Below are 25724 nucleotides of genomic sequence, written 5' to 3'. Positions count from 1 at the left end.
TAAGGGTCATTCTTTGTCATCTGAGCAGTGGGAGGTGGGGCCACCATGAATTTTGTTGTGTTCCGAGCGCTGCTGCTGTGCCCGTGTGCCCGCAGGGCTCCGGCGAGCGCTACCCACAGCACCGGCTGTCCTTAGTGCCACCCCGCTGGACGACGCTGGAACTGTTGGAGCAACTCCTGAGGAAGCCACGAGGGCTGGAGCACCTCCCCTATGAAGACAGGCTGAGAAAGTTGGCGCTGTTCAGGCCGGGGAAGAGAAAGTTGTGTGGAGACCTCACAGCGCATTCCAGTACCTGAAGGGGTCCTACAGGGAAGGTGGGCAGGAACTATAGTGATAGGACAAGGGGGAATGGGTACAAATTGAAAGGGGAAAATTTTGATTAGATATTAGGAAGAAATTCTTTACTGTGAGGGTGGTGAGGCACTAGAACAGACTGTCCAGGGAGGTTGTGTACGCCCCATCCCTGGAAGAGTTCAACGTCAGGTGGGATGGGGCTTGAAGCGGGAGCGTATGATCTTTGGGGCCCCTTCCACCCCCTCAGCGTCGCATGATGCGCTGTAGGGCGGGGCCGCGCCCAGGGGTGGGGCAAGCCCGGCCCAAGGGGCACCGCCCGGCCCGGCCGGCGCCGCCCCGCCCGCCTGCGGTACCGCGCCGCACCACCAGGAGAAGCCACCGCCCCGCTCCCGGCGCGGCTCCGCTCCCGGCGCGGCCCCGCTCCCGGCGCGGCCCCGCCCCCAGCGCGGCCTGACCGGGCAGCTCCGCCCACGCTCTCGTTATTGCTATCGCGAGAGCAGGCGGCTGCCCTCTCCCAGCTACTTCCGCCCTCTCGGCGAAGCCTCGCGCGATCTCGTGCCCTTTCCTCCCCGGCAGGGTGCGCAGTCTCGCGAGAGCGGCACCTCCCGCTAAGGAGGGGCGGGGCGTGGGGCGCAGTCTCGCGAGAGCTGCCGGCCCGCCGGCGCCCCCCGGCCCGCTCCCTCACGCTGACATGGTCGCCGGCGATGGACCCTCCCAGGACAGGTCGGTCACTGCGGGGACGGGGCCGCCCCGTCCGCCAGGACACCGTGGCCGTGGCCATCAGGTCGCCTTCTGCGCCGCCGAACGGCCGTGTCCCGGGCCTCAGGGGTCCCGCCGGGGGGGAGCGGCCCCGTCCCCGCCCCTCTGTCTGTTCCCTCCCGTGGGTTATTTATTCCGGGCACCTAATGGCTGCTACGAGGTTTATTTTTGTCCCTTGTTCCCTTGACGTTGCCTTGGCAGTCAGCGCGCTACGCTTCTTGCTGTATTAAAACCCATGTCTCTTATCTGCTCTGGTGAGGTGTCTTATCTTGTGTGTAGATGGCAAACTGAGACAACAAAGGTCAGGTGTGTTCAGGCTGTGCTAGTGACCTGCATTGACCTGTATGTACCTACTCTTACTGATGCTTTTAAAACTCACCTTAGTCACACATCTACATCACGAGGTGTCTCAATCCATTTAGAAACCTTTCCATATTGCATTTACTTACAGTCTAGAGGAACGGTTTTTTGGGCAGAATCAGAAATACGATCTCTTTTTGGGAGTCCTCAGTCAGTCCTGAAATATCCGGTTCGTTCGTGGCTGTAACTTTGTTTGTTTCGTCTCCCAGGAAGCCCTTACCAGCCCACCGTTGAAGCTTTGGAAAGCCACCCCGAGAAAAAGTTTTACAATGTGTCGAAGCTCGGAGGCGCCAAGTATGGTACGATGATCTCTGGGTGTAATTGGGGTGGTACCAGCAGCAGACTGCACCACTGGCTGCCCTGCGGTGGCAGGAGACGCAGTTGGGAATTCTTAATGGGTGTGTTTGGAAGCTGATCATTTCCCAATTTCTTAGTACTTTATGGAGTTGGCAGGGGCAATACTTGTAGCGTTTTTTTAGTAAGGAAGAAAATACAGGTGTTTCTGCAGTTTTCAACAGTATTCCAAATCAGAAGAATTACACTTTTGAAAAAAAATGAAGTGACAAAGAACTCCTATTTAATACTTCAAAAATAAATACCGCTTTTAGTGTAGTTTTGTACATCTTCGAGGTGTCCTGGTTTCATCTCCCCAGCAGCCTCACATAGTGGGTCCCTGTTTGCTGGAACATGGCTCCTGCTGCAGGGTGAGGTTTTGTGGTGCTCATGCTGTTGCTTAATCTCAGCTTGTCATTAGTATGCAATAGCTGTCTGTGCCAAAAAGACCTTTATTGGGTCTCTGTGTCCAAGTGCCTTTTAAAAACTCACAGTGTTGCACATGTGGTGGGAGGGAAGTCCATGCAGGGGAGGGTGCTTTGCTCTGTGCGAGCTGGAACAGGCTTTAGTCTTGCAGGTAATCAAAGCATACTGGCAATAGTCTCTCCCTTTGTTTTCATGTTAAACTGAAATACTTACATGGGGTACTTAGTAAAGGCATTTGGGATATTTTTCAGTTTTGCAAGGTCTGAATTCTTCTTTATTCATGGAATTTGTGATACGTTTCTTGAATGAAAAAAATACCAGTGGATATTTCACTTTAAATCTATATTTGGCCACAGTTATTAATGCCCTGTTGTTTAAAGAGAAGAGAGAGGAGGGCACAGTGTCTGCTGAAACTTTGTGCAACAGCTGTGTGCTCTTGCAAATTTCCCCTGCATGTAGTAACAAAGTCAGTCTTTCAGATAAGCACACATGGAGGAAACTGCTTCAGTTTGTGGCTTGGTCCAGGGAGAAGCAGTGCTGTGGTAGTAACAAAACCAGGCGGTTCCACGGCAGTTTTTTGAAAAGCCTTATGACAGCAGTGGAAATAAAACAACAATATACAACTTTCTGCTAAAATGTGCCATAAAGGTTGTTGCAGTAATTGGTATTCCTGAAGATATTCTCAGGAGTCTAAACAGACTGCACTAAGAGGGTCTTTCTCTTCCAACAGAAACTTCTGTGCAGAAGCTGGAAGCCTCATGTTAACTTCAAGATGGCAAAATACTAAATAATGTCTAGACACAGTGTGGGACAACACTGGTAGCAAATCCAGCATCTGGAATTGCTCACTGCATTTGTTGCTGGAATAGTTTTGAGTTTTACCTGTTTGCCCTCTGCCTTGGGGCTTCTGACTGTAATTTGACATTAATTGCTAGCTGATATTAATCATATTACTAATGTAAATGTTAATTGATTTAGTTGCAAATTTTCTAGTGTTTAAGACTTACGGGAAAAATGAGAAGAGCTCAGAAGGATTTAGGGCAGAGAGGACATGTGGAGATCTAGACCAGGCTCTTGCAGGGGCTGGAGCTGATGCGGGGAGCCTTTCGTGATTAAGCTGTGCCAGTCTGGGAGGACAGATATTCCACTGCCTCCCATGGTCCTGTGCTTAACCGTGCCCCCTGTGAGCTGCTTTTCCCTTGTACCCATTCCCAGTGTCCTTCCCTGCACCCTGGGACTTCTGTGCTTTCACTGGGCACTTCTGCTAAGTCAGGCCTCCCCTTGGCTGCAGTCCCCAGGAGGTGCTGGGCACTACAATCAGGTCACCATCTCCCCTGGGGGTGAGCCAGCCCCGCTCTCCCTGCAGCTACTGTGTGTCAGGCATGGTACAGAGCCTCCTAGAGGGGCCTGTGCTGGATGTGATCTCATTTCTGAAGCTATCCTGTACCCTGGGAAGCCCCGAACTGCACATGGTGTTGCAGACAGGAGCTTGCTGGTGCCTTGCTGGAAGCAGTTGCTTCTCCAGAGCTGGTGCTGAGCAGCCCCTGGGGCAGTGGGGTTTGTAACCCACAAGAAAGCAAACCAGTTCTCCTCTGGGAGCCTGGCTTTTTAATTGAGTGAGTGGTGGCATGGTTTGTTAGTCCTTTTTGATGACATCTTTATACTCAAGTTTACTCAAATCTTAAACTCAAAATAGTGACTTGTCTAACTAGAAAACAGTGGATATTATCTGTGAAAGACACAGTGAGAACAGAGTCAGCAAATTCTATGTCAATAGTTTGTGAACAAACCACTGTATTAGGTTGAGACCACCAAACCTTTTTTTTTTTTTAATTGAGGCCTGAACTTAATTGTTTCACCTTCCTCCAGGTAACTTTTTTTGTATTTCTCACTGTTCTTATGAAGCTGTTTGCCTGCTTGAATGATGCTGAACACAGTGGGATTTGGGGAAGGAATGTCAATAAATCTTGATGTTTTTTCTTTAGTGGTTATTTGTTTTGTTTTGTTTGCAGTGAATAATTATGTTGGGGTTTTTTTTTCTCTTCCCTCTTTATTCATTCTCATTTCCATTTCCCTTTTTTTTTTCTGTGCAGAAAACAGCTGGTTTTCAGTACCTTAATTCGTATCAGTAGCAAACTAACTCAAGTTGTATTTAATGACATGTTCTTCTTTATATTTTATGAAATGTGATAATTTTAAAAGGGCACATGGCAGAATAGTTTCTGGTCTTTGTATCACTGTTAATTGAAAATAATATTCTGGCATTGGTTGCTTTTGGCTTGGTATCTTGAGTAACGGAATGGTGAAATTTACAGTTAAAATGACTTTGAGTATTCCAGTAGTAGTTGCTTTTGACCTGCTCTGATCAATAATCCCAGGTCTATATTCCTTGCATCTCTCCCCTGCCAGCATAAGGTACCTTATTAAATGTCACTGTCTGAACAGTGTGGTCAAGCCATTGGTATCTCCCATTAAAATCCCATAGGATAACCCATCAATTCGTACATTGCGCAACTCACCATTCCATATTGTGTAAGGAAGATCAAACCCAAAGGCAACTGGAAAAGCAGGCTCCTGAAGCTCTCACCCTTCCAAACCGTAGAAAAGTGGAATTCCTTAGAAATGGGAGATTGTAATTTTAAAAAAACTGTGTAAGCTGCAAGTGCTGCACTCATGGGGTCTGTCCCTTGCCTCACCCTAGGTACTCTGCCTTACTCCATCCGAGTGCTGTTTGAGTCCAGTGTCCGTAACTGCGATGGCTTCTTAGTGAAAGAAACGGATGCTATGAACATCTTGGACTGGAAAACAAAACAGAACCATGTTGAAGTGCCCTTCTGTCCTGCCAGAGTTGTTCTTCAAGACTTCACGTGAGTGTGTGTGCCAAAACCCCCAAAAGAACCTGTGCAAACTCACTGAGTTTGTGTTCAATTCTTTGGCTTGAGAATAAATCACACCTCCCTCTTGATACCCAGGTGGAAACCTGTGCACTGCCTCTGCTGTTCAGTAGATTCCTCATGATAATTCCATATGATGCAAGGGTAGAAGCTGTTCCGTAGGGTACTTTGGCTTTGGGACAGGTTGGCAAGGCTGAAACTGCTGGCCTGCAAGGAACACTTCACAGGATAAGATAAGATAAGAGCCAGAACACAAATGGAAGTGGTGATGTTTTGGCTGTAGCCAGATGGTTGACAGTTCATACTGTCACTGACAGTTCTTCCTTGAGATAATTGAAGATTAAATATTGCTTACTCCACAATAAGTAATCCAGTCGAAACCATGAATAATACATATATTGAAAAAGCAGCCTCTTAGGATATTAACTTCCTTTGTGATTTGACTATGGCATAGCTAAAAGGGCAGTCCTTCAGCAATTTGCAAATATTAAATTTAATCTGTCTTGCTGACTCTGTATATTTATTAAGCAGTCAGGTAATTAAAAAAAGGAATTATGATGATAATAAAAATGAGGTAACATCTGCTTAGCAGGCAAAGCCAGTAAGATTTATGTAGTACTGTGTTATATAAACCTTGCCCCTCTCTGTTTTGTACAGCAACATGAATATACTTGTGAAATGCTATGAGCTTAGAAATGGCTCTGTTAGACAAATAATACATGTTGAGGTGTTAAATGTATAGCACAAGCTTCACTTGCATAGCAAGGTTCTGTTGTAAAGGTAAGGAGTATCTAAAGATCCTTTCTGTGCTGAAGTACCATCACACTTGAGAAGCAAAACAAGACATGAGACAAATGTGGTCATCTTTGAGATGGGCCCATTATTGTCTTCAAACATGCTGTTGCTTGAGAGGGTGTACCTACTCCAGTGACTTTCAGAATGGTTCCAGTCCTTTAAAAATTAGAGAATAACAGGTATATTTTTTGAAATATGGATGTAGCTAGTTCTAGACTTGAATAAAATTAAAAATAAGTTTGTGCATTTCAGTCAGTTAATGTCTCAGGTTGTTTTACTATTCTGTTTTTCCATCTGTTAGTGGAATACCAGCAATGGTCGATTTTGCTGCCATGAGGGAAGCTGTGAGAAATGCTGGAGGAGATCCGGTGAAAGTCAATCCTGCCTGCCCAACTGATCTCACTGTTGACCATTCTCTGCAGATTGATTTCAGCAAATGGTAACATACCAACATACCTTTTTTTTTTTTTTTTTTTAACAAGCCAAACATTTTTGTCTTGACACTGAAATGTGGATTCATTCACGTCTTGTTACTATCCCATTAATCGTTTGCCATGCGTGGATCCCTGAAACAAGACCTTGTGGTATCTGAAAAAGGGCTGGATAAAAATGGATAAGAACTCCTGAAGGAGAGGAAGAATACTTGTGAGGCCTTATGGGTGAAGCTGACTGATAATCCAAATTCTGGGCTGAAATAACGGGATCTGGCATGGTTTCCAGAAAATAATGTGTCTCAAGAGAATGAGGCAGAGGGCGTTTGTTATTTTGCTTTGCTCTGATTTTATTGTTCAAGTTTAACAGAGCTGTTTTTTCCATACAGGCTGCCTCGTCACAGCTCCAGAGAAGGGGCCTGCAATTCTACTGGGCATATTAACAGACTGTCATTGCAGTCCATTGCTTGTGACTGGTTTGGGTTTTTTATGGCCTTTGATTTAACACCAGATAAATGAGGCTGTGGATATTTTCAAAGAGAGAAGTGTGCTTGGAGAAGTCTGGAAAAGTAAAGGGACTGGAAAGCTACCAGCGTGGTTTTCCTTGTCTGACAGGCAGTTATGTGATGAACACAGCCTGGGGCTGCCTGTGCTAGAAACATAAATACTGCCCCAGAGGAAAAACTTGGAGCTTTTGTTTAGTGTTTGCTGAAGTCAATACTAAATAGTGCAGTTTCCCTTCACCTTCTCCCCTGCCTCTTGATTGTGGAGCCTTCCAAAATCCATGGAGAATTGCATAAACTGAGCAGGTTCTTTGGAAATCTTAAAAGTTCATGGGGAAAAAGCCTGTGGTCATAGGACACAGATGTGTGAGTCATTTCTGTCAACCTTCCAAATGCTCACAGAATTTCAGTTTGCTGAGTGTTAGAAGAGCAAGAAGCTACAGATTATCTGTTGTGCTGCGTATGTGTTGTCAGTTCTGTGCTCTGTCCATGCCTATGTCCGGAGGGACAGCTGATTCCTTTGCAATTAGGCCAGCCTAAAATTATCAGGCAGACCAAGTGTTGGCTAGAGGTCTCAACATACTGCTTTGCAATGATAAATCCAGCCTCTGGAGCATCACTTTGGAAAGCTGTGGGGGCTCAGCAGCTGCTGGCCTGTGATAAGAAGCCCTTAGCTGCAGGGTGATTTGTGCTGCTTTTATAGAGAGCTCCCATCTGTGGGCCACAGCCTGGTGGGCTGGGGTGGGATTTAGACAAGGTATCCTCTGAGGCCAGGCAATACCTTGCAATTTGATAACTAAGTATCTGGCTGTGTTACTGAGGCAGAAGAAAGCAGTGGCTTTAATGCAATTTTGTGATTTAATTATTACTGAGGGAGGTAAAAGTCATTAGTTTTTCACAATAAGCTTTCTTTGCTGTCCTGCAGATACTGAATCTTGCACAAATAGAGGGTAGTGTGCTATATGGACTTTTCTTTTAAGAAAACTCTGGCTTTTCTCTCTTACTTCTGACTGGCTTGAGTAGCCAATTTATCTGAGCCTTTGAGAATTTGTATAAAAAGCCTAATTAAAGGATCAAGTTATGTTTCTTTCCTTGAGAAAGCAGTGGTTTTAACAGAACATGTACAGCACTGTATTAAAAAAAGAAACAAGTTCAGTCTACCATTTGGATGAGACTCTACCCACACCTTCCAAGTTTAAAACTCTTGAGTTCAGCCTTTGCAATGCTGTTTATAGATTTCTGGTCTATTGTGAACGAATGGAAGGAGTTGTTTGGTGCTAATCTTTCAGACAATCCAGTTTTGCTCACTTCTTACCACACCACATTACTTAACTAAGCTCATCCGGTGGTAGTTTACTTTGCAACAGGGTTGTAATAAAATAACTCTATTTTTTCAGATACTATTTTATAATCTGTTGAAGGAATTGCTCAAAAACAAGGGGGTGTGTGTCTGTATGTGTAACCAGATTCCCAATGTCTCAATGCATGTTGTGTTTAATGTTGCAGTGCAATACAGAATGCTCCCAACCCCGGTGGGGGTGAGCAGAAGCCTCCAGCCAAGCTGTCCCCGATGAAGGCGCAGCCTCGGAAGCTGCCCCCGTGCCGGGGCCACAGCGGCTGCAGGGGCTCGTGCAGCACAGGGGAGTCCAGCCGCAGCTCGGGACCCTTCTCTGCGCAGATTGAGAACACCCCCATCCTCTGCCCCTTCCACCTTCAACCCGTGCCTGAGTATGAAAGCTCCTGTGCTAAATTGTTTTTTACTTTTGTGTGTTGAGCACTGCCTGTGACAGCTCAGGGAAACGGGGTTGGGTTTTTTTTAAACATCCTTTGTAGTTTTCACCCATGCCTAGAAAAGTTGTATCAGTATCTAGAAGTAGGTCGGATGTAGCAGATACGAATTGGTCTACAATAAATTTTTCTTTTTACAAGAAGAGCCTTACTGAACACCCTGAAGATGGCCACCTATTGGCTCATGGCTGTGACTTTTAAATTAAATATTAGTACTTCTCTCATTTCTTCACAACAACAAATTGGAGTCATTCTCTGCTCCAGAGCAAGCCTGAGTGAGTAACTCAATGAAGCATTAATTTATTTCTAGAAGTAATTCACAGCTTTTGTGTAATAACTTTTCAGAAGCCTCTGCCTCTTAAAGAACTAAGAACTAGCCTATACATCATCCCCCAGCCTGTACAGGATCTCACAGTCCATCTGTCACTGAGTTGAAATTCAGTAAATATCCTGCCTGTGTTGTAGCCATGGGGAGCCTCATGTCTGTGCCTCTCCCAGACTTCTGTGTTATTAACAGGTCTTTGTGCACCGTTCCATCTATGCCAATTATGTGTAATCCTCCTCCTTCAGCTGCTGCCTCTTTGCCTGATGGACTGTTCAGATCCCTATCTGCCTGTGCTGGACAGGTGTACAATTAGAAAGCTGATCAAATCTGTATCCCACAGTGATATTGTGCTGAATGCTGTGGTAACGGTAATAGATGTGGAAATATTCCTGCTCAGTACAGGTGTAGGAATGCAGAAGGAGTGATGTTTTCAGCAATATTGGTGTTCTGGCAGCACACCAACAGTGGTATTTATGAAGCTGCAGTGTGAACACTGACTGTCCCTCGGGACTTGGTGAAGCAGGAGAGCTGCTGACCTGCTGCTGCTGCAGAGAAGAAAGGAAAGGGTCATGACTGTAAAATACACTTCTAAAAATTGAGGACTTCCTTCCTTGTACAAAGCAAGTGTGTCCCCTTCCTTGTTCAGCTGCCCAAAGCAGAGATTATTCTTCTTAAATTATGGATTACTCTGTTACAACAAGTATCAGCGTCTTAATAAATTACACCTAGTAAGAAAAAATAGTTCATTTTATGGGACTATACTGATGAGTACTTGTGACAAAATCTTGTGGCTTGGAGGGAAAAATGGAGGATAGTTACAGTTGAACTAGTGAACATTGTGGTTCTTTAATGTATGGAGTTTTGAGATGTGCAGCTTGTGAGACAACTGATAGGGGGGTAAAAAAGCTTCTGTGTATTGTAGCACATGCTTGGAATAGATCTCTTAGTATTTTCAAGATCGCACACTTCAGGCAAACCATACCTAGAATAAACAGGTTCTCGGACACAGCACATATGAAATCAGCTATTTTTCACTGTTTACAGAAAGCTTGCTGCAGGGAAGCAGTTATCTTTGTTCTAATAAACCACTTCAAAGAGTCCTGCAGGCTTAAATAAGTCTTTCATCAAACAAACTAAAACTACAACTTGTTATTCTATAATTTGAAATAAATTATGACAGTACTTGTAAACTTGTTTTCTTCCTAGGCCTGAGACAGTATTGAGAAATCAAGAGATGGAATTTGGCAGAAATAGAGAGAGGCTTCAATTTTTTAAGGTATGTCTGTGTACCTGCAGGCTTTGTGGTTTGGGTTTTATTAAAGAGTCATTTGTCTACCAGTATTCAGGTGTAATTATAAATTAAATGAAATTATTTGGAAATGCCAGGTTCTCAAATCTGAATTAATTACAAGAACAGAAAATTTGCTTTCTAACTTGAAAAAGTTTGCTCTGATTTGATTCTTGTCAGTGGGGATTTATGAAGCATTAGTTTTTTTAATGCCTTTCATGAACTCAGTGCTTTAGGTCACAGTGAGTTTCTGGCTGAAAGGGTCATTTATCCATACCTCTGTTACAAAAGATGCTGAAGTTGGAAGTGTTGAGTAGAGACCAGTGTTCAGACATGGCTGCTCTCAAACTGGGCAGCAGAAGTCCTGTGGTGAACATCAGTTTCTCTGCTCCTGGGCAGGGCTCTGCAACATTGCTATTTGATCCTCATGCACTAATTTGACATGGTTTAGGAATTCACTGCAATGGTCTAAAGCTCTTTTCATGGATGTAGACTAGACGTTTCTTTCTGAAAGTTGTAAATTAGCTTTTCCATTATTAAGGAAGGAAAATGGCCAGGCTGGATCTTGTTACAAGTTTCCATGTCTGCTCTATTAAATGTCCCGTCCTGAGTTTGCAAGCAGTCTCACCCTGGAGTGTCAAACTCAGTTTTACTATAAATATAAATTCTGCTATAAATACAAGTGCTTAGGTTCTGTTGTCTGAATACCAGTCTTAGGTGAGCTTGTAATCAGTTGTGTGAACTGGAAGGTAAGAGATTTCTGCAGCCCTGCTTTTGAAAGGTAGGCATGAATTACTGATTCAGCCTTCAGAGGAATTGAGTGAAAGCTTTTGTTGATGATTAAGAGTGTATCCAAGGAGATCACACACCTTTGTTTGACAAAGGGGCAAAAGCCACTTGGGGTGAATAGCAAAAACTCTTATTGTGTCTTGTTTTGTCTTTTTAGTAATGTTCTAAGAATTGAATATACCTTTGAAAAAAATACAACTCTTATTTTCATTTTGGGAAAATTACAGTGGAGTTCAAAAGTTTTCGAGAATATATCCATAATTCCACCCGAGACTGGAACGGCACACCAAGTGAACTTGGAATATTTGTCCCGAGTGGTTTTTGACATTAAAGATTTCCTGCATCCCGATAGCGTGGTTGGCACAGACTCGCACACAACCATGGTAAATGGCTTGGGTATCTTGGGCTGGGGTAAGTATGCTCACCAGAACTTCATTGCTCTTAGAAAGGCAACTAAAGTTGACTAAAAAATATTTCTTCCCACTGGATGTTTGTATCTCAGGCATAAGAGACTGTCTTGAATTATTGTTCTGAATGTTTTTTGTCTACAAGTAATCTTGATGAAGATTTCTTTCCATTGAGAAACGACTCTTTGTAATTTAAAGAGAAAACAGCCAAAAACTAGCTGATACTCAAATAAGTGCCGTTTGTACAGCAGAAATTTGCGTGAAGGTTTCTTTTCTCTCAGAAAATTAGTTTCAGATATAAAATATTTTCCGGTTGACTGTTATGTCTAACTTGAGTAATAAGTCTTGCTTGATTTTTATTTTTAATGTGCAAATATTTAACGGAACTTCTACATTTCTTGCTGTGTCCTTTTGGGGAATGGAGTGATGCGCTCCACTTGTGAGAGAAAAAGCAGAAGTATGTTTATTGTCATAGGTCTTTAGGCTCAATATAAAGGGTTTTATTATGTTTTAGTACCTTAATGTAATGAGTGTAGGTTAGTTAAGGTGCTGAAAAGCCATGTCCCACTCTCCTTGCAGGCGTCGGGGGCATTGAGACGGAAGCGGTGATGCTGGGAATGCCAGTCACTCTCACTCTGCCTGAGGTTGTGGGCTGTGAGCTGACAGGCACAGTCAGCCCGTTTGCCACATCCATAGATATTGTTCTAAGCATTACAAAGGTAAGAGTTCAATGCCTTTTCAGACAAAAGAGAGTTTGTTGCAAGTACTGCCGGTGGTGTTTGAGAAATGAACTAAATGCAGGAAATGTTTTTAGTATACCTTTAATCATGGCAGTGCAGAAAGGTACGAATAATCTCTACCCATTTATATTTGCAAGCCCTTTGAAGTAACGGGGGTTTTTTTCTTTCTCCTCTATAGTGGTTTACTTACAGACCCTCTTTAACTAAAAATAATTCATAATAATTTTATAATTTTTTTTTTTTGCAAACATAGGCCTTAGGGTTTCAACTTCTTGTTTTAAATGTTCATGACTTGTGAATTGTGACAAACACAACTTGCACTGTACCTCTTCACATAACAGGTATTGTGTGTTCTTTCCAACAGCATCTTAGACAAGCTGATGTCGCTGGAAAATTTGTTGAGTTTTTTGGGAGTGGTGTTTCCCAACTGTCCGTAGCAGACCGAACCACAATAGCAAATATGTGTCCTGAATATGGTGCTATTCTGAGTTTTTTCCCTGTTGATAATGTGACATTGAAGCACTTAAAGCATGCAGGTAAAGATTAAACTAAAGCAATGATTTATTGTAATTGTGTTTTTCAGTTGTGGTAAAACATGTTTTTTGCTCTGCAGAAAAACCCAGTATAAGAACTATAGAGTTTTTGCTTAAAACTCCTCAATTCCTACGTGGCGCTTTTCTGCGGAGTTCTGATATGGATTTAACATGTAATTAGGCTTTTGCTTGAGGTTTGTGTCCAGTCTGGTCCATTTGTCTAATGCCCGATTTACGAACACGATACTACTTTTCAACATCCAGAATCCTAGTTTTTGGAAGCATACGTAAGCCTATAAAAGAAAACTATTAAAGAAATTCTCACTTACATTTTGAAATATGTATGGAATGTAAGTCTTCTTGATTTGAAATGAATCCCATAACCACCTGGAGATTCCCTACAAAATCGAAATTTAAAATGATTACTAGAAATAAGTGAAACTGCAGAATAAATCTGAACATGTCTCTGATTTTTCCCAGTGGTTTGTTTCCCTTTGAAGTGTGTGATTTCACTGGCATCTCAAGCTAAGCAAGGAGGATATCAATTCCTTATCAAGCTACTGCAAACAGAGAACCACAGGGTGACAGATGCCAAAAAAATCTCATTCATGAGTGAGACTTTGAGACTGAAATCTGTCACTTTCAAATGAGAGTTAAATGCTTTCAATAGCAAACATGTTTGTCTGATCGGTGCAGAGTAAATGAATGGGTTTGGAAGAGTAGCCAGCAGTACTGCCTATTGTCAGCTAAGCACAGGGTCTGTATTAAACAAGGAAGTCCTAACACAGAAAAGCCTTATGGACTTCAGGGACACAACTGTCAATTTAGTTAGAGTTACCACTGCTAGAGCTGGAATAGCTTATTTTGTTTCTTGACATAGAAAGACAAGTTAAGCTAATTTAGAAAAAAATGTAATAATTTATAAATGTTTTCATTTGTGTATCATTCCTGAATAGAATTTGGGATATGGAAGTGGTATACTTGGAGAAAAAAAAAGTACTTTGAATGTTACATTTAAAACAATCTGAGTGTCTGAAAGTTGTGTGATTTGTTTTATTTATGTATTTTAATGTGACTTTTCTCATGTTTGAAATAACCTTCCTTAGGTTTTGATAAGGCCAAGCTTGAAGTCATGGAAGCGTATCTTAAAGCTGTGAAGTTATTTAGAAATGATGCGAGTTCTTCTGGAGAGCCCGAGTATTCCCAGGTATGCTTGAAAGTTGTTTGTTTGATTCTCATAAATAACTACTGATGATTTCACAGTCTCGTCTCCCACTGTAATTTTCATTGCTTTCAGCAAAGTTGTATTTATTAACTCACAGTTTCGAGAAGCAGAGCTTTTCTGTAAAACATGGAGGGGATGGGGAAAAGAAGGGAGTATGGTAACATTATACTGAATTCCAGTCATCCCAAGGATTGTGAATGGTAGAAAAGTTATGGATAATGTTAAAAAATGCTTGAAATAAGAGGAATAGCCTCTTACAGTCAGTGGTGTTGAAAATGGAATCCCAGAGTTCTAAATGTCTGAGAACATTCAAATTTGAAACAAGAGTTCCTGGGTGTCTCAGGAGTATATTCCATGTACCACTGGTCCGGGGTTGGTAATGCCTGCACTTTCTGTTTGTTGCTTTCTTAGGTAGTGCAAGTTAGTCTAAGTTCTATAATTCCATATGTCAGTGGCCCCAAGAGATCCCAAGATAGAGTGGCTGTTAATAACATGAAAAGTGACTTCCAAGCCTGCTTAAGTGAAAAGGTTTGTATTGCTGATGCTCTCTTCAAAAGGTATTTCCTGTAATTCACATGAATAAATGTTATATTACCTATTCCTTGTGTACCTGCTGAGCCCTCCTTATTGCTACACAGCTGCTTATCCAGGGTGTTCTGTTCTCGCTTGACAGGCATCCCAAGGGTAAATCATTGATGTGTTTGGCAGGAACATGACCTTCCAAAAATCCTTAATTTAGGGATTTATTAATTAGTCCTAATTTAGATTGCTAGGGAGAAAGAACTTTAGGTAGGGACCTCTGGAGGATGTTTGAGTGCTGAAGAGCACTCAGGTGAGGGTGTAAAATGCTAATTGACCTACTCTGGTTTAGTTACCACCCTCTTGCAATTAAAATCTTGGACATGCTTCTAATTCAGGAACCAGTATTGTGTAGATTAGACATGTACTCTTAAAGGGATGTTCTTCCATATACAGAAGGAAGTGAATTGTGGAACAGCCACACATAGACTGGCATTTGTTCACAACTGTTGCAAAGTTAAAGCAGTTGTGAAGGAAGAAGGCCGAGACCAGTGTACAGACAGAGGGACCTGAACTGAGGGCTGCTTTTAGATCTATAACGGTTCCTAGTGGCACAGCTGAGTGTTATTTCAAAACCAGTGTTCACTTGGTCTTGATGTAATGTCATCCTTTCTGTTCTGTAACAACTGGTAACATGTATTTTTGTCATCCAGTCTGGTGTTAAAGGGTTTCAGATTGCAGCTGAGAAGCAGAATGACATTGTGCCTGTTCAGTATGAAGGAAATGAATACAAGCTGTCCCACGGCTGTGTTGTCATTGCTGCGGTCATCAGCTGTACAAACAATTGCAATCCATCTGTCATGCTTGCTGCAGGTATGTTGGGACCAGACAGCTCAGGGTCTTAATGGTGCACTCATGTTTGCACAGCCCTCACCTTCAATTTTGTAGGTTCTCTTTACAGGTTTGAAACTGCAACTTTACAGGTTTGAAACTGCAGACTTGTAGCCTTAGCTTGTAGGCTCTGGAGGTTATATAGGGAAAGTTGCTTTTCCATAATACAATCTTAGTTTGTCCCATAAAAGCAAGTATTAAGGAGAGTAATTATAAAATATTTACACTTGGTAGTATTACAGCAGGTAAGCAGTTCTAGGGCTCCTGTCAGGTGGATGCACACAGTGGCACTGCTGATGCAGGAGGTGAGCTTTAGCTTCCAGCCTGTCCTGGATGATGAGCTGTGCTGCCACAGCCAGGACAGAAACTCTGTATTGCTGAGCAGTTATTCTGTCACTGGTTCAGGAGTATCTGCCACACCTTCACAAGCTGCAGATGATTTTGTTGGAACAGCTCATCTGTCAGACCTTGCTCTCTTTTTAAGATCCTCTGTGGCCAGGGTGAGCTTCCCCTTAGGGCTGTGTGGCCTGTCTCTAGAGACTGAACGGATTGGCACTGTCATCTAGAACATGGCAGAGATTTGTCTTAGAGAAAGTAAAATGGGTGTCTACCTTCCAGGAATGGGAATAAAACCATGCATGGTGTTGTTATGAGTTAAGAAACTTTATTCAGGCCAGTAATAGCTGTAATAGTTTAATAAACTGAAAGTTGTTTAATCCTCTGGAATTTTTTATGCTTGCTTTAACTAAGGCAGAAGCATACAGATGTCCTATTAAGGGATATACAAATCATAATCTGTGTCGTTTTTTCCTTTTTGTTTGGTAGGACTCCTGGCCAAAAAAGCTGTTGAGGCTGGCCTAGTGGTGAAGCCCTACATCAGAACAAGTTTATCACCAGGGAGTGGAATGGTTACACATTACCTCAGTTCCAGTGGAGTATTGCCATACCTCAGCAAGCTTGGGTAAGGCCTGTTTCTGTTGGTGAGTTTGGGCAAGTAGTACATAGCGGGGTTGTACAGGCTGATAAATAGGATTGCTGTTCATTTTGGGTTGGCTAATTCCTAACTTAGTAGATTGCCATCTTACTTACTGACTTAAAATTATTTTGCTTCATTGTATTCCCTCTTTAAAATTTATGATGTGTAGCTCTAATATATCAGAGCTCTGTTTTTCCAGTCACAAATTACTTCATTTTAAGTGACTTGCAGGACAGGATGTACTTGATAATGTATTTTAAAAGTGGAAGCTGGATGCAAATTTATCAGGACAGTCTGTATTAGTCTTTTCTTATCATTGCTGCTGTCAAGGGTTGTTTAGTTGGTTTCTGGTTGCTCTGTAGCAGTAACAGTGGGATTATGTTCAATATTCTGTAACGGTACTCAGCTGTGGTTTGCATCAGTGACATGTAGTGTCTGCTGTGCATTCTCTAAAAAGAACTGTCGAAGGACAAAAAATTATTGGGGATTGTTAATAAAAGAAAATGCAGTTGTTAACAAATTGCTCGTGACCATGTAATGTGTGACTTGATTGGTTTTTCCCACGTAGGTTTGAGATTGTTGGTTATGGGTGTTCCACCTGTATTGGGAACACGGCCCCTTTGCCAGAAGCCATCAGGAATGCAATAAAACAGGTAAAGCTCTGTCTGGCTTGTTGAACACAGAAATGTATTTCTCACCCAGTTAAGCAATCAAGAAATACAGTAATTCATGCAAAATACACTTCCTTTTTGGTTTGGACTTCGCATGATGTTGTTGGCATATTTGCTTGTTAGAAGGAGACCATGCCAATTCATTGCTATGTAAAATAAATGTAATAAGTAGTATTTTTAGAATACAGTTATAAATGACAAGATAAATACATATGATCTAATCTTGCAGAGGATGTAATGTGTAGATTTTGTATCATAAGTGAAGAGGAGGGTTTTAAAGAGCTATGGGCTCAAGTCATTTTAACCAGCAGTGTCTAAAAGCTACAACTTTTTTCTCTTCTGAAGCAGAAGAGAAATAAAAGGCAGGAGAGGAGTTGACTGAATTGACAGGAGAGCATATCAGAGGGTCAAAAGGGAAAATGAGAAGGGCAGTGGGAGAGAGCAAAATGCCTTTCAGTTGTAGTGTTAATTTTTGAAGGGGAATGCTAAAAGCACATCTGACTTAGTCAACAAAAATAGCATAAGCTGTTTAAGTACCCCAAACTGCTGCAACACTATGTCTGGGTCTGCCTTTCAGGGTGATATCATTGCCTGTGGGGTACTGTCTGGCACAAAGAACTTTGAGGGCCGCCTGTGTGACTGTGTCCGTGCCAACTACCTGGCATCCCCTCCGCTGGTCGTGGCCTACGCCATTGCGGGCACCGTCAGAATAGACTTTGACACAGAGCCTCTGGGTGAGTGTTTTCCTACAGCTTCTGTTTCTGCAGCTGGTGCACATGGGCAGAGATTCCTGCACATGATTTCAACACCCAGAGCCAATATATTCAAAGAGGAAGCACAGCCATATTTGCTTTGCTCATGGCTAAAGCAAAGCATTCACTTAACTGATCAAATTCTTTGCCTATCTGGTACCATCTTTGCAGGCCTGAATATATACACATCTATGTTCTAATACAAATCTCAAGTCTAGTATTTTATTCTTCAAAACTACTGTTGTGTTTAAAATCTTAGGCACTGGTTTTAACGGCAAAAGTATTTACTTACGAGATATTTGGCCCACCCGACAAGAACTTCATACAGTGGAAGAAGAGTGTGTGATATCATCCATGTTTAAGGAATTGAAAGAAAAGATGGAGGTAAGAATGGTCTGTTCTACCTAATTTAAAGGTTGCGTTTCATTGTAGCTTTATAATATCTTGCAGTTGAATGTGATTGTTTTGCCATTTATTTCTGTTATGGTAATGGAGGGCTTAACTGAGGGGTACTTGTATTTAAAAGCAATTCCCAAGTAATACCCAGTGAGGTAACTTGGAATATGTAATAGAAAATTATTACTAAATAATAGTAATTAATAAAATCACCAGTACAACTTTAGTTTTTGAGTATAAAAATACAATAAACTAACTTCCGTTCTTTTCAATTAATTTTCTTTCTTGTAGAAAGGAAACAAACGATGGAATTTACTGGAAGCACCAGAGTCAACTTTATTTCCCTGGGATTTAAAATCTACTTATATTAGATGTCCTTCCTTTTTTGATAAACTTGTAAGTACAGTGGATCTATCCACCAGATTATATGGATTACTTTTAAGTAAAGGAATAGCTATTCCAGTAAAGCTTCAATGTTGAACTAACAAATTTAATTATCACTAATATTTCTCAGTCTTTTAAATACTGTTTATGTCTCTGGAGTGAGTGGAGCCTGTACATCAAGGGGCCTTCCTATACTGCAGATACAGTTTATATGTCTGTTTCTTGGAAGAAAATGTTTAATGTTCCTTTTCTTCCCTTCTGTTGTTCTTTCCCCCCACCCTTCCCTGTTAGGCCAAAGAACCAGTTTCACCGCAGGCAATTGAAAATGCCCATGTGTTGCTGTACCTGGGGGACTCTGTCACCACAGATCACATTTCCCCTGCTGGGAGCATCGCAAGGAGCAGTGCTGCTGCCAAGTACCTGACCAGCAAAGGGTGAGCACTTGCTGCAGCACAGGACTGCTGCACGTGCTGGATAATTGATTCGCACTGTCACCTTCCTCTAGAAATGCCTGTCTGCAGAAAGGGGAGACTATATGTGGAAAAGCAAAATAATTAATCAGTGTTAATAAATATGCTGGTAATGGCAAGAGGATTAGTAAGGTGGGTTGTTTCCTAGAGCAATCTCCCCATAAGTCTTCTGTAAGTACCACACTGCTTGTAGCACTTCATAACGAAGTTGTAGAAAATTAATTTAAAATTGCAGTTTTCCTCATGAATAACCTAGCAGTGATTTACCCATGTTGTTCATGATTTATAATAATTACATTTGTTGGAGGTCTAGTTGTTTACATCTTCCACTGAAGATATGCTGCAATAATTGTAAAAAAATCATGATATCCTTTTAAATCAGATAATCTTTAACTGATTTCTTTCAATTTGCTTTTTATTCCAGACTCACACCTCGTGAATTCAACTCTTACGGGGCTCGAAGAGGTAATGATGCTGTGATGACAAGAGGTACCTTTGCAAATATCAAGCTTCTGAATAAGTTCATAGGAAAACCAGCTCCTAAAACAATTCATTTTCCATCAGGACAAACGGTAGGAATATATTTGTTTGTACAGCTGCTCTGGAATGGGGATTGCAGGTTTAGAACTCACTCAAAATGTGTCACTTTGTCATTCCACAGCTAGATGTGTTTGAAGCAGCAGAGCTGTACCAGAAGGAAGGCATTCCTGTAATTATTCTAGCAGGAAAGAAGTATGGACTGGGTAGCTCAAGAGACTGGGCTGCAAAAGGGCCTTTTTTACTGGTACTGCTGGTTTGTTTGGGTTTGGGGGTGATTTTGTTTCTTCTAGAAATACCTAAAAACACATTGTATAATTTCTTTGTTAGAATCTTCATGGGGGAGAATCACTAGTCAGGATAAATCTGAATTTCCTCATTATGTAATTTACTGTCTTGAATACCAGACTGAGACAAATCAGGCATTTGTCTATGCTGGCCTCTGTTGGTCTCCATGGGGTGATCAGTATCTCACTGTTGGAGACTAATTTCCACTTATATTGAGAATGTATTCCGAGTCAGCCATTGATTCATGTCCTGTTAACTCCAGCATGGCCACTGTCTGTAACAAACTGTTTCACACTGCATGGGCCTGCTCTGGCTTGTTTGCTTCCATCTACCTGGAAAGCTAAAAAGATGTTACCAGGGTACTTAAAGGACTCTGTGCAAAGCACTCTCTTTACTCTTGAGTTTGAATTGCAAGATGTTGGACATAATCTCTGTTCAAAGGTTACTTCTGTGTTTCACTCTGCTTGCATTTTCACAGGGTGTTAAAGCTGTCCTAGCTGAGAGCTATGAGAAGGTTCATAGGAGTCAGCTGATTGGAATTGGCATCGCTCCACTTCAGTTTCATCCTGGGGAAAATCCAAGTACTTTGGGACTCACTGGAAGAGAGCAATTTTCTATATTGTTCCCTCCAGAGCTGTTGCCCAGAATGACTTTGGATATTAAGGTATCTTTGCAATATTTTTAACTTCTCTATTGAATGTTCTGATGATTGAAAACAGAGAAAGAGAAGTTAATTCTGATGATAGGAAGCAAAGCAGGAAAAAACAAAATTTAATTCTCTTGGAAGGTAAGCTTATAGTCCTACCTGAAGTTTGTCATGGCAGTTGGAGTTTCCCAAAGTACATGTACACATGTTCTTCGTACACAACTTTGTATGCAGCCTAATATTTTTGATCAGAGTGGTATTTTGCCCCTCATGGGCTCAGTATTAGGGTGGAATTGAGTTTGTCTCTCATAGGTGTGATGATTTGAGAGAGGCTTCAGCTCTCCATTTTCTGTAAACAAGCCCGTAACACAATTGGTGCCATCTTAGGGACATGGTGGTTTTTGGTTACCAACAGGCCCCTGGCCTGCTCACAGCTGCATCTAAACTGTGCCCTAAAACAAGCCTTCCTTCCATCCAGCCCCAGCAGGCTTGGGGCTGTAGAGGCATGTCAGAGGGTTGAATTTGCTTGTGTTCAACAAAACTTGGGGTTAGAATGTTGACTGAGAATAAGCAAGGGGAAGTGAAAGCAAAGCTTAATTGGTTTCTCTTTTTTGCTTTTCTTTTGAAGACAAGCACTGGAAAAGTATTCAGCGTGATTGCCTTGTTTGAAAACAATATGGAGATAACTTTATACAAGAATGGTGGAAGTCTAAACTTTGTGGCTCGAAGATTCTTATAGTAGCTACTGACTCTCTGGGTACCCTGCATAACTGGTAACTCAGCAAATGCCTTGTGTGAACCCAGGAATCTGTACCGTGGAACTGCAAACAGTCCTAGTGTGCTCAAAGTTACTTCGTCCATGGATGTAAAAGATTGTGAATCATTGTAACTGCAACGAGATCCTTTCTGATTTTAAATAATATTCTAATGGTGCTATTAAACATTGCTAAAATCAACATGTGTATTGTGACAAGAGAGCTGTAAGTATGGAGGGGATGTTTTATCAGACCATTTTGTAAATAAACTATGCGAAATTGAAACTGATTGTGCTGAAGATTATTATGTAAGAAGATTTTCTGCAGTTGTTTCCACTCAGTTTTTGCACCTGTAAATCTGCGTACTGCTGTTTGTTGGTTTAAGAGTAGCAGATGGCATAGAATCTTAAAGGCCAAACATTAATTTTTTTTTCCTCATCCAGAACTTAGAAAAGATACTGAGTTTTCAAATTCTTTAGGTTATGGGCTGAACAAAAGCAGTCCCCATGAGGCCCATGGTATCCTGTATCACAGATGATGACTTCCTTACCTTTGTTACGGGATTATATTTCATCTGGATCCAGATTTAAACTCCTCAAGCTATGAAACATATGAAACACTGTGTGCCTAGAAATATGGGAAACATTTCTGCATTAAAAAAAAATCTCACAGTTGTTTCATTCATGCAGGTTAAGCCATGTTTCTTCATGCTCTTCAACTGAAGTTTGTCACATCTGCTTCAAAGGGTGCACTTTCTCATTTATGACATCTATTTTTATTGTGCTCTCTGCAATATCGTTAGACAAAGTACCTCCCCATAATGTTTTAACCTTTAAAAACCTTTTAAAACATTTACTAGGGTTGTTTAAATTCCTCTGCTTTAAATACAACCTATGTCTAATGTTACACTTGTCAGATGTTCAAGAGCCAGCCAGGCCGCCATACTGCCTTTTAATGCTTCCTCATGTGCTGGCAGTTCCCAGCTCTTACAAAGTGTCCCATTCTGAGGAATAGCCCAGAGTACTGAACAAACCTTTCTCTTATGGCACTGCAGTAGCTGTGGATGGAATTGTCAGCACACTGAGGGTAAAGCCCCTGTTCCGTAGTTCCTATTGGCAGGAGATGCAGAGTTCCTGCAGAATGGCTTGTGTTCCCACTGCACTGAGCTCTGGTGGTGTCTGAGCTGTGCAAGTGAGTCTGCAGCTCCAGCAGGCTCTTCCTGTGCTCCTGTGTCTTGAAAAGCTTCATAACTCCACTTACAGTTTGTGTAGAGATTAATTTCTGCTGGAGAACAAAACTGCAATACTTGCCTATAAATTGTCAAGATTTTGCTTTAAGATTTTTTGTTCTTGATAAATGTTGTCTTAAATATCAAAACATTCAAGAGGACTATATTAGCTTTATTTACATGTGCTTTTCATTTATAACCAGACACTAAGATAGCTGACTTGTAAACTAACAGATGCACTGTTCAAATCTTTAAATAGTATGTTTGACATTCCTTAAAAAAAAGCCCCAAAACCTCTTGCATAATTATATCAATACAATGTATTTTTGACAGTTCAAAGGCCAAACTAATTTGATTGACATAAGTTTGATACATATTTTTCTGTTTCGTTAGACAAAGTTCACTAAAGTTTTAACTTCTGTATAATCCGTTTTTATATTTCACTAGTTTGATGTGGTTTTATTTTAGGTGAGATGAAAACCATTCCGGTGACTCCTACCACTTCTAAGGGGGATAAGTCAATGCGGTTTTGAATATTATATTCAACTGAATGCTGAATGAGTTCCTGTTCGGTGGTACACTTCCATTAATTCTATCCAGACTGACTGAGCAGATCTTACTTCTTGTACAACAGTGTCTGATTGCTATTTTATCCCAGCTTGAAGGTATATTCTTGATTTAGTTCAAGAAAACAAGTGTTTGGGGAAAAAAAGGGAATTTAGCGCTAGTACATAATGATGCCTCGTGCAGATAATAAAACTGCAACTCCATGGCTATTTATAACTGTGTAACTACTAATGCTTGAAGGGAACACAGCCCCCTGCCCTCTCTCCATGTTTCAGGAGACAGGGATCCAAGCCATGTCAAGGCAGACTGATGAGGTGAAGTGCAATTTCAAGGCATGCGACTTACCTGCAAGTTGTCACCAGTAAAGCAAGTCAGCTCTTTTTAGAGACACAGGGGGCTTCATTACCTTAGCAGCTACTTTAATTCTGCTGCTCTATGGAGTCTTATGTCCATGAGAGAGCAGTTCTGAGCAGTGCTTGGGCACGGGGGCTGCTCAGCTGGAGGTTCCTATTGTTGCTGCAGCAGGTCCAGCTCTAAACAAGCCCAAGTCAGTGGCATCTCCGAGGTGCGCAGGCTGACTCCTACCCTACCTTGTGGTGTGGGGGTGCTGTGTGGGATAGCACTGCCCACATACCATCTGCTCAGTGGTGGGGAACTGCACTGGCTTGTGATCCATGGGAACAGCCCTGTTCCCTCTCCCCTGTACAAAGTGCACCTCAAGAGCCCAGCGGCAAAGGGAAGACATTTAACTTTGGACACACTGCTAGGACTCTGAGAGCCTTAGGTGGGCAGGAGTGACAGGAGCCCTCTGGCAGGGGCAGGGCAGGGGACAGTCAGGATTGCTGTGCTCACACACCGAACGCTGTTCAGTTGGACCTCTCTTCAGTATCCTAAAACATAGGAGGACATGTCCTTGTTTGAGAAGTGACTCAGTGTGTTAAATGTATTTAACCTAGACCTCTCTTGATTTGGATTTGGGGGGAGAATCATGTTGAAATTTTTGTAAATGTTTTCTCTTCTTGCTTCCCTCTTCCTCCCCATCCCAAACTACAAAGCTTTGGGATAGTGTTGATGTTTATACATTTTACACCTAAATATAAGGACAAGAAGCTATGTATATTAATCATATTTAAGCAACTGCAAATCATTGTCTGATGTTTAAAGCCAACAGAATAGTGTAAGTTTTAAGTTCAGTAAGTATTGTATAGATATATCTTAAGTTCAATTGATGAAAATTGTGCATAAAATGTTACCAATGCTGTAAATTATTTTTAATAAAGAAAATTGTATCACAGTTCTTATATGTTACTGTCTATTTTGAATAGATAGTATGGAATACACTTTAAATGGTACTGTGTGTGAAGGGGCGGGGTGACTAAAGAAAGGGGTAATATTATATATCATATAATTATGCCTGTTTCATTTTCTTGTTAGGAGTATTTGAGGTGGGCTCGCAAAGCATGCTTAGCTGATGTAGAAGGATGTTCTCTGGATTAGCTGTGCTCCAGACACCAGTCTGGAAGTTATATCAAATGCTTTTTGAATAACTTTTTCTTTCCCTTCTGAAAAATGTCTAATTTAGAATCTAGATGAAATCCTGTATTAAAGCAAGCTGTTGGCCAAGGTTACAGCTGTGACAAGATCCTCAGATTTGGGGATGTCCAACACTAACCTACTTCAACCCTCACTTTCAGCACAGGCATTAGACTGGAGTTCATCTCATGGATGCTAAATTATTCAAGTCTATCTTTCTACAGATAATAAGACAGGCCAAAGTACAACCTTCAACCTCTGCCTTGGCTCATAACCACAGTGGGCTTCCCCCAGCGTAGCAGGCAGACAGGAGAAGCAGAGATAGGTCTTCAGTTTTGGCACTCTAGTCTGCCAACTGAAGCAAGAGTAAAGAGGTCTGCAAAGTGCATTGTAATTTTGTTTGCAGAGAGCAGGAGTACATTTCTGTAACCAACTATGTTAAAGCACAGCAAGAATGCTTCCCCACTGAATCAATTTTGTTCCAATGAGCTAAAGCTTCAGGGCCTCAGAAACCAAGAGAGGGAACCCTAAATATTCTACAGAGCTCTTTTCTTTTTGAAAAAACCTTAATTTTGTGATTTCTAGAGAGAAGAGTTGGTTGATTACTTTTAGTAATATCTGTTCTGAAATTGGAGGGAAAAAAATGTTCCTTGGGGAAATAGTTTCTCTTTTCTAAATTCCCTACTTGCTTAAAATAATGTTTTTAATTTTGTGTCCATAATATTACAAACAATACTAAAATTTTGTTATAGAAGATTCTTAACTGATTTACCTAAACCCAAGATGCTTTAGAGTGCGGTTGGGGGGGGGGGGGGCGGGCCGTGTGGAGAGGGTTTTGGGTTTTTTTCAGCATGCCTTTCCTAAATTCCTTTTTGTTCAGGTTCCTAATTCTGTCATAGCAGAACGTCAACTATGACAGATTACTTCTTTTTTTCATTCGGAGTTTCAGAAGAGATTTCTATATTAATCTTGAAGTTTGTCATTATTTTCATTAAGTGTAAAGTTTTCTAGGACTGGATCCATTGTCCCAGTCTGATCTCTGAGACAGTCTAAAGGACGTCCTGAGCAAGATGTTTCAGGTTTGTTACATATATTTATAGATGTGGTCTTCAGGCTAAGCATTTGGCAGAGATTTTTATCTGGTGTGTTGATAAAAGGGTTTAAACAAAAGAATAAAACGGATGTCTTCCCTCCTGCTCGCTGTGGGCGCAGGGTTTTTTA

General features: G+C 41.6%; 1 protein-coding gene across 1 annotated transcript; it reads left to right on the top strand.

The window, feature by feature from the left end:
* Window positions 1-910: 910 nt before the first annotated feature.
* IREB2 (iron responsive element binding protein 2) lies at window positions 911-24264 on the top strand. Its single transcript, XM_042021827.1, has 22 exons — window positions 911-1017; window positions 1623-1712; window positions 4874-5039; window positions 6163-6300; window positions 8302-8523; window positions 10115-10184; window positions 11213-11396; window positions 11972-12111; window positions 12497-12668; window positions 13772-13872; window positions 14302-14418; window positions 15123-15282; window positions 16126-16261; window positions 16845-16929; window positions 17525-17681; window positions 17959-18083; window positions 18387-18491; window positions 18771-18913; window positions 19374-19521; window positions 19611-19733; window positions 20253-20438; window positions 21049-24264. Exons 1-22 carry the CDS (start codon window positions 999-1001, stop codon window positions 21157-21159), a joined length of 2898 nt encoding a protein of 965 aa, XP_041877761.1. The 5' UTR covers window positions 911-998; the 3' UTR covers window positions 21160-24264.
* The last annotated feature ends 1460 nt before the right edge of the window (window positions 24265-25724 follow it).

This window comes from Corvus kubaryi, unplaced genomic scaffold, assembly GCF_017639235.1.
Source record: "Corvus kubaryi isolate FWS band 111438036 unplaced genomic scaffold, C.kubaryi_AGA036_p1.0 37172, whole genome shotgun sequence".
Lineage (NCBI taxonomy): Eukaryota > Metazoa > Chordata > Aves > Passeriformes > Corvidae > Corvus > Corvus kubaryi.
Note: the sequence above shows the minus strand (reverse complement) of the source record. Positions and strands in the feature narration are given on the sequence as shown.

What these genes read in the sequence shown, in the direction of transcription:
- IREB2 (XM_042021827.1), top strand. An exon ending in GCTCGGAGGCGCCAAGTATG is followed by an intron (nt 1,713 to 4,873) that starts GTACGATGATCT and finishes GCCTCACCCTAG; the next exon opens with GTACTCTGCCTTACTCCATC. An exon ending in AAGCCTGCTTAAGTGAAAAG is followed by an intron (nt 14,419 to 15,122) that starts GTTTGTATTGCT and finishes TTTGTCATCCAG; the next exon opens with TCTGGTGTTAAAGGGTTTCA.